Here is an 11,939-nt window from a genome sequence, read left to right as displayed (position 1 = left end):
ACCGTCAAGATATTTCTGAGGGAAGACCCCACTGTTTTGCAGAAGGCCCTCACTGTACTGGGATTTTGCTGATCTGGAGTGAATTTCAGGAAAATGTTCCAGAAAGAGCAGGTATGCCCTTCTACTCTCTTCACTGAAAAAGGTCATAACCCCTAGCTTGATAGTATTATTAGAATCATGTTTATGTATATGCCTGCTATGGCTAATGGCCCAAAGTCCAACTTTCAGGTGCTGTTTCTCAATGTACATCTCAACTCCAGGTTCGTAAAACCCCATTATCATTTTACAAATGTTATAGATTGTTAATAGCGAGATAAGACATCTTCCTGTGACAATTTCCTTATCACTTTTTGGTAACAAAACCCTGCAAGGTTTGGTATACTTAAAATGCCACTCTCAACTATTATTTGGTATATTTACATTTTTGTCATAATTTTAACACAGTACCATACAGAAAATTAGTCCTTTAGCTTAGAATGTGGTGTAACTTTTGAAATCCATTGAAAACTGGATGAATCAGAGGAAAAAGAGAAACTGTCCAAATACGGAAGGAACAAGTGATGGTGTACTTCAGAGATGAGTGCCATGATTGATAATTTGCAGTAAATATCATTTAGAAGGGATGACAGAAATAAAATTGTTTCGCTTTTAGATCTGATGATTGGTTTCATAAGTGACAAAAAGTTGATAGGAATGAACAAAAAATTTGAGTAGGAGAGGGAATTAATCTTCCTATCCAAAAATCATTATATCCATCATAATACTGCACATTTCATTCTTACTCTCTTTAGAATTGAACTCCATGTTTCCTCAACCATGTCTCAATTAGTCAGAAAGCTTTGGGTTCAAGTCCCACTCAAGAGAACACAAAATTGTGCCCTGTACTGTACTGAAAAAGCATTGCAAGTTTGGGAGGTTAAATTATGACCCTACAAATCTCAAGACATTAATTTGAAGAGTATGGGAGTAATCCTTGCTATCTCAAGCAACATTTGTCCCTCAATTACTAGATTATCTGGTCATGATTACACTACTTGTTGGAGCCTACATGGTACAAATTGATGCAATACTCTTGCACATGACAATAAACGTTTTTCCTTGGTTATAACACATCTTTTAGACTAAAAGCAGAAAATGTTGGAGATATTCTAGTCGAGCAATACTGTTGGAGAGAAACAGAATGAAAACTATAGGCCAATGGATGACAATAAATCATGCACTAAAACAGTTTAATTATTCTTTTGCCACAGTTGGTGACAAGTCTGCAATTTCTTACATTTTTTTTTACATCTTATTTCCAGCATCTTCAGTATTTTCCCTCTCTCCAAACAGTGAACTATGTGAACATCGTTTTACTGAACACCAAAAGAGCAAACGACTAAATACATAAAGTGCTCATCAGCATTCAAAAATTGAGCCTCTCAAGGATCCCACTTTACTTTCATTTATGTACTTAAATAACTGTCCCTTTCAATTCCCTCCAGCCCAGAATAAGCTACACATACAAGCTCAAAATAACTTTATTATTTTTTTAATGGAATCCACTTTTTATAGTTTTTTGTTCAACCACAGCCCAGTCTCATGTCCATTTATTTTCTTTGCCCTGCCATTCATTGACTTGACAATTGCCTTTAGCCAATATGATTTGACAGCTGACTTGAACAGTTTACTTATTACTGAGCCATTGTTCCCAAAGCCATCAGCAGAACTTGGCTATGAATCCAGAGAGAACAAATACAAAAAGCAGAAATAGGAGCTGGAGCACTTGAATATTTTGGATCGATGCGCAACTGCCACCTCGTAAGCTACTATTTGAATTGAGATCTCAACCACGTGCTTGCTACCTGCAAAAAAAAGCCAAAGTGTGCAGAAGCCTATAAAATGTCCTTAATTTATAATCACTCAGTTGCAAAGCTGGTTTTGAAAATGGGTCCTAAAATGGTTAGATGAGATAGCAACATTGCTAGTACAAAATGTAAGGCACAGCCCATAGTACGTATTGCCACTTCACAGCTCCAGGAACCTGGGTTCCATTCTGATAAATGGGTGCCGTCTTTGTGGAGTTTGCATGTTTTCTTTTGACTGCTGGGGCTTCTGCTGCATGCAATGACTTTGTCTTGTTTCCCAAAAACATGCTTGTTGGTTAACTGGCACTGTAAAATATCACTTGGGGAAGTGGAAAACAAACCTAGAAAAGCAAGCTGAAGGGATAGGCACTGGTATGGAGCTGTGTGGCTGAACGACTTCCAGTATGCAAACTTTTTGACCAACTCCACAGGAGTTTTATTTCAACGACTACTTGTGAAGAGAAGTACCAATTTAACTCTTTTCATTTTCCACTTCATTTCTAGAGGTGAAGAATCTACAGCAAATTAGATTTAGAAAAACAGTACGACAGCCAGACAAATTTACATAGTACATCAAATTATGTCAATTTTTTAATGGAACTGTAGAAAGCGAGTTGAGACACCAGGCCTTCACCTCAACATCCAAACGTAAGCACGCTCCCCAGGTTCAATCTTCAGACCATAACCAGTCTCAGTTGAATTTAGTCAGTGAGGGAAGAGCACAGTTGGCCTTAACCTCTCCCCAAGGAGCCTGCGTGCATTCCTACTATGAAACAAAAAAGGAGCCAGGGTGCTGAGAATGAGTTACAAGATTTCACTTTGTCAGTAGTGACAGTTAGAAAATTGACACACAAGGGCACCTGGATATCTGAATTAAAAAATAACTTATCTCTAGCAATTCCAGAGTATATTTACATTCAGGGACTCGTCAAATGTGCTACTAAGTGATTTTGGATGTAGAAATAACCCAGCAGATTATCAGGTCTTCAGGTTGTGTGACTTGTTTGGTCTGTTCAAGCCACAGTTTGTCCATCTTCACTTTTTAAAACAACTTGGTGCTAGTGTGAAGCACCAGTGCCAATTTCCAATGGAAAAACACTGAAAAGAGTTATTGACTGGAGCCAGTGATATTAATACTGAAAGCTTCGTTTGGTCTGAATGTCGTCGAGAATCTGCTGCAGCTCTTCGTCTTCAAATCGACCTTCCAGACTGAGTTCAAGAAATGGAGAAGGGTGAAGAAAAAGACAAGATATGAAAATATTGCAAACACAAGAAAATCTGCAGATGCTGTGAATCCAAAGCAACACCAACAAAATGCTGAAGGAACTCAGCAGGCCAGGAAGCATCTACGGAAAAAGAGTAGACAGTCAGTATTTCATGCAGAGACCCTTCACCAGGACTAATAAAAGATCTTGGCCTGAAACATCGACTGTCTACTCTTTTCTGTAGATGATTCCTGGCCTGCTGAGTTCTTCCAGCATTTTGCGTGTTGCTTTGTTGCTTTGAATACATTGCAACCTTTGCAGACCTTATTACAAAATCCATCCATTTCATACAAAGCCAACTTGAAAGATTAGATGTTTCTCTCTGCACAGATGTTACATGACATCCTGAGTATTCTTCTGTTTCGTGTTTAATTCATTTCTATCTTAAGCATTTTATCTCTACAAGGATCAATGAATCATCCGAAGACAAAAATCACATCATTTATACCAAAAGTTGGCACAATTAGTCACAGCACCACAGTGAGCTCAGTCTTCTTAAGGGCAAACACTCAGACTATGTTTTATAGACAAAAAGAATGAACATAAACCTTGTCCTTAGAAATTCAAGCACATGTATAAAAAGCACCTCTTAAATTTCACCATTCTGAAAATACTTCTAGTCTAACTTGTTTTCTTTAGCCGCATTTTGAGAGTGACATCCCAAAGAGGATTCTCAAGTTGGGTGATGCCAACCATGGCTTAACAAGCACTGATTGTCATTTTGACCATTTTCACAAGATCATCGTCGCAAAAACAATCCAGAAGCTAATAGTTGAATGTTTAGAGTTATACCATTCTCATTAAAAATACAGCTGATAATTAATTTGCAAATTTAAAGTCTGTAAACATCCGTATATTATGCAGTCTTATGTGAGCAGATAGAACACTGACCTGGGAATAAGAGCTTTGGCCTCTTCAGCTGTTTCAGGACACAAGTTAGCCAGACTGGCTAGCTCAAATTTGTGCAATTTCTTCTGTAACAGCAGACTGCAAGAAAGGCATTCCAATAAAACTACACTACATCAACTCTTTTTTCAGTTCTGTCACTGCATGCTTAGACGTAACGAGTGAATAAATACCAAACATGAATACTTCATACACATTGTTCTAATTATTAAAATGAATTGATTGTACTCTTCATTTTTATAGGTATCCTATGAAGTCAGGTACATGATTCATTCCCAAAGTACGAACATTATCCAAATACAAGCTTCTTCAACATGCGTTTTTCAGAATCAAATAAGTCAATAATTGAATAACACTTATGTATGACAAAACCAACTTTGGTTAAAAGTTCAGTCAAGACAATTTCCAGAGCAACAAAAAAATTCCTTTGGAGCCAAGATGAGATAATGATGAAAAGTTCAAATAATTTTGATAATTGTCTGAGCATGGGTGAGAGAATAGAGTTAACTAGATTTCTTCACCTTTATTTGTGAAACTATAAACTATAAGTGAAACTATAAGTACATGCAAGAGTTTAGGGATAATTGATGAATTTCTGAAGATAAAAACTGAATGTTATTAAGTAGGAAGGAGTAACACCTTGAGAATCACAAACAAGAGATTTTAGCTACTTGTTTAGTGACAAACTAAGCAAAATTACAAAGGAAGGTGGATCAATATGTCACATAACTGTGACAATATTAAAGAGCAAAACTTAAACTTTAGATATTGGTGCTCGACTTGGGAGCCTAAGGTTTCATCGTGTGCACTTGTATATATTGAAGTACCGATTACACACTTATTAAAACTTAGATAACCTGCTCTTCAACATCTGGAAATATCTCAATCAGCTCACCCGTTAATATTTCCTACTTTGCTCTGCAACTCACCAGCAGCCCAGCTCCTGCACTCCCACCTGACTTCCCACAGCCCATTCCCATGCTCCCTTCCCATATCAGGGTCCCAGTTCTCGTGCTCCCCTCCAACTCTCTGGCACCACTGTTTCTGAACACCCAGTTAACTACCATTGCCTCAGTTTCTGGACTCTTTCTAAAATCTCCAGGGATCCATTTCATACTGTCCTTCTAAACTTACCAGGTTCACTGAAAATTTTTTATTAATATCTAAATAAAGTGAATTAAAATGTGTTTGGCTGTTCAAATAACCTCCACAGACCTGAAAATTTCTCAGTCCAGCAAAGTCTCAAAGTCCCAGGTAGCCAAAGTTTTACTGTAAGGTTGATATCTTCATACTTTTTAAGACTCCTCGATTGCAATCAATTATTAGCAACTTTACTAATTAGTACAAATACAAAAAACACATAGAAATGATGAAGAATATAGTTTCAGATAAGGGTGCAGCAGACCAAATCTCATCCTATCTCCCAGTTCTTTGGGAAAACAAATTAAATCAAACTTCAGTAAATGAGGCATTCAGCCTTCTAAAAGCTTACACACTGACCTCCTGACACTTGCAATGGTCTCCCTGTTTTTGAACCGACTGAACCTAGCAGTGTAGTTTAACGTTTTCATGAAAACCTCTGAAAGCTCCTGCTCATCCTCTGCGCTCTCATTCTGCTGTTTCCTGTGTTCCAGCAGCATGTGAACTTCAGAGTTCAACAGTGTCTCCGAACTCTCGAACTCTAAGAGGGAACACAAAATTCATCCAAATTATGTTAACACAAATAACTTTTCCAATCAAATCACTTCTAAGACATTTTGTTGTCTATAATCTCTCCAGTCTAGAGAGAGGACGGGGGGGGGGGGAGGGGGAGGATTCGGGAAAGAGAGGGATCGGCGGGATTGGAGGACAGGGCACAGCTGGGGGAGAGGACGAAGGGGGACGGGGATTGGGGGAGGTAGGGCGAGGAGTGGACGGAGGGAATTGGTTTGTAGACGGGAGGGGGATTGTAGGTGTTGGGGAGATGATGCTGCAGCAAAATTCTACTATCTCCATAATTCGGCTCGGCCCTTGCCATCCCTCCTCCCGTGTCCCTGCTGCTGTCGCCCGGTTTCGTTGGGTATCGGGTCCATCGCCTTCGGCTACCTTTCGGGAAGACAAGCTGCGAAGCGTCCTCCTCCACATCTCCCACTCGGGCCTCGGCGCCGCACGCCGCCATCTTCACACGGAATGGGCAGCACGCATGCGCAGAGTCAGTGATACTGGTGACGTCTGGGAGCCGCTCACTTCGAATGACTGCAGTGCTCCGCTTGGCTGGCTTCAACCAGCATGTACATTTTCTTTGCTCCGTTAATGCAGACGTACCACCCCGCAAAAACTCATTTCAAGGAGGTAGCACCACCACCCTCGCCCCCCGTCAACCCCATATCCCTCCCCCTGTCGATCTCCACAGGACGTTTGATTACGGAAGAACACAACAAGTTATTTGATGACACATTGAAACTATTTACACACACATATATTCCTTGTTGTGTATTTTGTTGGCAATCTCAATGCTAAAAGCTAATGCAAATAGCTTTTCTAATTCTTTTGCGAATTTTCCTTGCACTGTGAAAGCATAAAGTGTATCCTTATTATATTGTCTTATGCAGAAAATGTGACATTAAAATATGTACTTATATTATCATGGAGTCGTTTTTTATTCTATTACAACTTTAAGCAAGTCTACAGGGAGTTTGGCCTCATCACGTAGGACATCAATAGAGTAGCTCCCTTGCAGCTAGCCAGCTAGTTTAAATAATCGCACACACGAGAAATTCTGCAGATGCTGGAAATTCAAGCAACACACATCAAAGTTGCTGGTGAACGCAGCAGGCCAGGCAGCATCTCTAGTAAGAGGTACAGTCGACGTTTCGGGCCGAGATCCTGACGAAGGGTCTGGGCCCGAAACATCGACTGTACCTCTTCCTAGAGATGCTGCCTGGCCTGCTGCATTCACCAGCAACTTTGATGTGTGTTGTTAGTTTAAATAACGTTAGCTATGCTAATGAACGAATGACACCTGTTAAACTCACCTCAACATGTCTTTTACAGTCATTTAACCCACCATGGGCAATAGAAAAGTCACTGTTGCAAAAGGTGCAGCAAGCAACACTGTCATTATTTTTGACCCCTATTAGGCAGGGGTACACTTTAGTGTAGTCTGGGGTGACATATGTTTTATATTTTCTTTTTGTAGAACACTCTGCCATGGCACTGCAGGACACTGAACTGATGGACAATGAAAGAGAGACAGTGGTCAACTGTAAAGCCTGCCCACAGAGTAAACTGATAGGTCTACTTAGCACAAAGAGAGACCAATCAGGATGCTCGCTCTCTCACTCTCTCGCTACGTGTCTGTCTCTCTCTCTCTCTCTCTCTCTCTCTCCCGCCCTCCCCTTCCCTCCCTCCCTCTCACTCGCTCTCAAAAAAAATCGATTTCCGGGATATTGTATATAATTTGCGGGCATCAGGGAGCCGCTATGAATATGCGGGAGACTCCCGGAACTTCCGGGGGTAGGTGGGATGTCTGTTAATGTCCCAATCTTTTGTTCAAAATCCGAGATTCCTGTGGATGTATTGTACCCATTCCCATTAGATCATTAGCAACATACAGAAAATGCTGGAGGAACTCAGCAGGCCAGGCAGCACCTATGGAAAGAATGAATGTCCAGTGCTTCGGCCAAGACACCTCACCTGGACTATAAAGGAAGGGGCAGATGCCGGAATAAAGAATGATGGGGGAGGGGAAGGATAAGGTAACAGGTTAAGGCAGGTTGGTAGGGAAAGGTGGGATGAAGTAAGAAACTGGGAGTTGATTGGAAAGTGGGGAGGGGATGCTGGGCATGGTTGAGATCAGTTGGCAGGATTGGTGTTGGAGTAAGTAGATATTTAAAATAATATGAGAACGTATGAAGCAAGATCTTGTATTAGGTTGGCTGAGATAGGCAAATGGCAGAAATTGTGGGATAGAAGTGGGACAAGAAGGTAGTATTACAATTTGATTCCATCACTTCAGGGGAGGTGCCTTTTGGGAAGGAATAAAAGGGAAAAGGTGTGGTTGATGAGACTGAGGTTTGGACATAGGGGGTTGCACGCCACTTTGGCACTTGTTGATATGCATGGGGATGGGTGGCATGGTGTTTGTAAAGTCCCAGAGAGAATGGAACATATGATCAAGGTGTGCCAGAAATATTGATTGGAACGTCGGAAGCTGTTTAGGCAATCATTGGGTAGATCTGGGTTGCCCAGTTTGCAGGGTGTTCTGCCACCTGAGGCAGAGACGGTTAAGTGATGTTGGGCCCTGGTGAACTTTTTAATTAAAACAGGTTTGGAAGGCGAGATCTGATCCCCATTATGGCTCCCGACATACTCAATTATGATAGGTGGTGTTAATGTACCTTCCTGATACGTGCAAGCCATCATTTGCACTAAAGAAGAAGGGGTTGGAGCAAAGGACTGAGCCTGCTATTGGGAGTTTTCTCTCAGGTAGGAAGTGGGGATAGAGATGGCAGGAAGCAATAGAAATAGCAAATGGGAGATGGTTGAATCACAAACAAGAGAAAATCTACAGATGCCGAAAACCAAAATAATACACACAAAATGCTGGAGGAACTCAGCAACCCAGACAGCATCTACAGAAGAGAGTAAACAGTTGACATTTCAGGCTGAGACCCTCCATCAGGAATGGAGAAAGAGATGAGAAGTCAGAGTAAGAAGGTGGGAGGAGGAGAACGAAAAGAACAAGATAGGTGAAGTAAAGCCCTATGAAGAGATAAAGGGCTGGAGGAGGAATCTGACAGGAGAGGACAGAACCTGAGTGTGACCTCATCGCTGCAGTAGAGGAGGCCATGGACTGACATGTCAGAATAGGAATGGGAAGTAGAATTGAAATGGGTGGCCACCAGGAGATTTCATTTTTTCTGAGCATAGGTACCCAGTGAAGTGGTTGCCCAGTCTGAAGTTACAGAGAATTATGTGCCGGATGCAGAGGCTGGTGGGGTGGTGGGTGATGACAAGAGGAACCCTATCCCTGGCGGGGTGGCAGGAGGATGGGGTGAGGACAGGCATGCATGAAACGGAAGAGATGCAGGTGAGGGCAGCTTTGATGGTAGAGGAAGGAAAGCCCCTTTCTTTGAAGAAGGAGGACATCTCATTAGTTATAACCATATAACCATATAACAATTACAGCATGAAAACAGGCCATCTCGGCCCTTCTAATCCATGCTGAACGCTTACTCTCACCTAGTCCCACCAACGTGCACTCAGCCCATAATCCGCCATTCCTTTCCTGTCCATATAGCTATCCAATTTAACTTTAAATGACAATATCGAACCTGCCTCAACCACTTCTGCTGGAAGCTCGTTCCACACAGCTACCACTCTCTGAAGAAAGAAGTTCCCCCTCATGTCACCCATAAACTTTTGCCCCCTAATTCTCAACTCATGTCCTCTTGTTTGAATCTCCCCTACTCTCAATGGAAAAAGCCTATCCACGTCAACTCTAACTATCCCCCTCATAATTTTAAATACCTCTATTAAGTCCCCCCTCAACCTTCTACACTCCAAAGCATAAAGACGTGACTTGTTCAATCTTTCTCTGTAATTTAGGTGCTGAAATCCAAGTAACATTATAGTAAATCTTCTCTGTACTCTCTCTATTTTGTTGACATCTTTCCTATAATTTGGCGACCAGAACTGTACACAATACTCCAAATTTGGCCTTACCAATGCCTTGTACAATTTTAACATTACATCCCAACTCCTATACTCAATGCTCTGATTTATAAAGGTCAGCATACCAAAAACTTTCTTCACCACCCTATCTACATGAGATTCCCCCTTCAGGGAACTATGCACCATTAATCCTAGATCCCTCTGTTCTACTGCATTCTTCAATGCCCTACCATTTACCATGTATGTCCTATTCTGATTAGTCCTACCAAAATGTAGCACCTCACATTTATCAGTATTAAACTCCATCTGCCATCTTTGCCCACTCTTCTAACTGGCCTAAATCTCTCTGCAAGCTTTGAAAACCCACTTCATTATCCACAACTCCACCTATCTTAGTATCATCTGCATACTTACTCATCCAATTTACCACCCCATCGTCCAGATCATTAATGTATATGACAAACAACATTGGACACAGTACAGATCCCTGAGGCACACCACTAGTCACCGGCCTCCAATCTGACAAACAGTTATCCACCATTACGCTCTGGCATCTCCCATCCAGACACTGCTGAATCTATTTTACTACTTCAATATTAATGCCTAATGATTGAACCTTCCTAACTAACCTTCCTTGTGGAACCTTGTCAAAGGCCTTACTGAAGTCCATATAGACAACATCCACCGCTTTACCCTCGTCAACTTTCTTTGTAACCTCATCAAAAAATTCAATAAGATTTGTCAAATATGACCTTCCATGCACAAATCCATGTTGACTGTTCCTAATCAGACCCTGTCTATCCAGATAATTATATATACCATCTCTAAGAATACTTTCCATCAATTTACCCACCACTGACATCAAACTCACAGGCCGATAATTGCTAGGTTTACTTTTAGAACCCTTTTTAAACAATGGAACCACATGAGCAATACGCCAATACAGGCACCATCCCCATTTCTAATGACATTTGAAATATTTCTGTCAGAGCCCCTGCTATTTCTACATTAACTTCCTTCAAGATCCTAGGGAATATCCTATCAGGACCCGGAGACTTATCCACTTTTATATTCCTTAAAAGTGCCAGTACTTCCTCTTCTTTAATCATCATAGTTTCCATAACTTCCCTACCTGTTTCCTCTACCTTACACAATTCAATATCCTTCTCCTTAGTGAATACCGAAGAAAAGAAATTGTTCAAAATCTCCCCCATCTCTTTTGGCTCCACACATAGCTGTCCAATCTGATTCTCTAAGGAACCAATTTTATCCTTTTGCTATTAATATAACAGTAGAAACCCTTTGGATTTATTTTCACCTTACTTGCCAAAGCAACCGCTAATCTTCTTTTAGCTCTTCTAATTTCTTTCTTAAGATTCTTTTCACATTCTTTATATTCCTCGAACACCTCATTTACTCCATGCTGCCTATATTTATTGTAGATATCTCTCTTTTTCCGAACCAAGTTTCCAATATCCCTTGAAAACCATGGCTCTCTCAAACTTTTAACCTTTCCTTTCAACCTAACAGGAACATAAAGATTCTGTGCCCTCAAAATTTCACCTTTAAATGACCTCCATTTCTCTATTACATCCTTCCCATAAAACAATTTGTCCCAATCCACTCCTTCTAAATCCTTTCACATCTCCTCAAAGTTAGCCTTTCTCCAATCAAAAATCTCAACCCTTGGTCCAGACCTACCCTTCTCCACAATTATATTGAAACTAATGGCATTGTGCTCACTGGACCCGATGTGCTCCCCAACACATACCTCCGTCACCTGATCTATCTCATTCCCTAACAGGAGATCCACACTGCCCCTTCTCTAGTTGGTACCTCTATGTATTGCTGCAAAAAACTATCCTGCACACATTTTACAAACTCCAAACCATCCAGCCCTTTTACAGTATGGGCTTCCCAGTCTCTGTGTGGAAAATTAAAATCTCCCACAATCACAACCTTGTGCTTACTACAAATATCTGCTATCTCCTTACAAATTTGCTCCTCCACTTCTCACTCCCCATCAGGTGGTCTATACTACACCCCTATAAGTGTTACTACACCTTTCCCATTCCTCAGTTCCACCCAAATAGCCTCCTTAGACGAGCCCTCTAATCTATCCTGCCAGAGCACTGCAGTAATATTTTCTCTGACAAGCATTCCAGTTCTGGAATGAAAAGGCTCATCCTGAGAGCAGATGCATAAGAACATAAGAAGTAGGAGCAAGAGTAGGCCATCTGGCCCGTCAAGCCTGCTCCGCCATTCA

The 11,939-nt window shown here is 41.1% G+C and overlaps 1 protein-coding gene across 1 annotated transcript; it reads right to left on the bottom strand.

Moving 5' to 3' along the window:
- Positions 1-1,221: 1,221 nt before the first annotated feature.
- polr2d (RNA polymerase II subunit D) lies at positions 1,222-6,212 on the bottom strand. The gene is made up of 4 exons (XM_063044995.1): positions 6,104-6,212; positions 5,519-5,699; positions 4,004-4,099; positions 1,222-3,056 (listed from the first exon to the last, which is right to left on the bottom strand). The coding sequence occupies exons 1-4, from the start codon at positions 6,174-6,176 to the stop codon at positions 2,978-2,980; spliced, it is 429 nt and encodes a 142-aa protein (XP_062901065.1). The 5' UTR covers positions 6,177-6,212; the 3' UTR covers positions 1,222-2,977.
- Positions 6,213-11,939: the final 5,727 nt, after the last annotated feature.

This window comes from Mobula hypostoma, chromosome 4 (genome assembly GCF_963921235.1).
Source record: "Mobula hypostoma chromosome 4, sMobHyp1.1, whole genome shotgun sequence".
NCBI lineage: Eukaryota > Metazoa > Chordata > Chondrichthyes > Myliobatiformes > Myliobatidae > Mobula > Mobula hypostoma.
Note: the sequence above shows the minus strand (reverse complement) of the source record. Positions and strands in the feature narration are given on the sequence as shown.

Coding starts and splice junctions, on each gene's coding strand:
- polr2d (XM_063044995.1), bottom strand. CDS start 6,176: ATGGCGGCGTGCGGCGCCGAGGCCCGAGTGGGAGATGTGGAGGAGGAC. Junction 4,100..5,518: donor ACCATTGCAAGTGTCAGGAG/GTCAGTGTGTAA, acceptor CCTTTCTTGCAG/TCTGCTGTTACAGAAGAAAT. Junction 3,057..4,003: donor GCCAAAGCTCTTATTCCCAG/GTCAGTGTTCTA, acceptor TCTTGAACTCAG/TCTGGAAGGTCGATTTGAAG.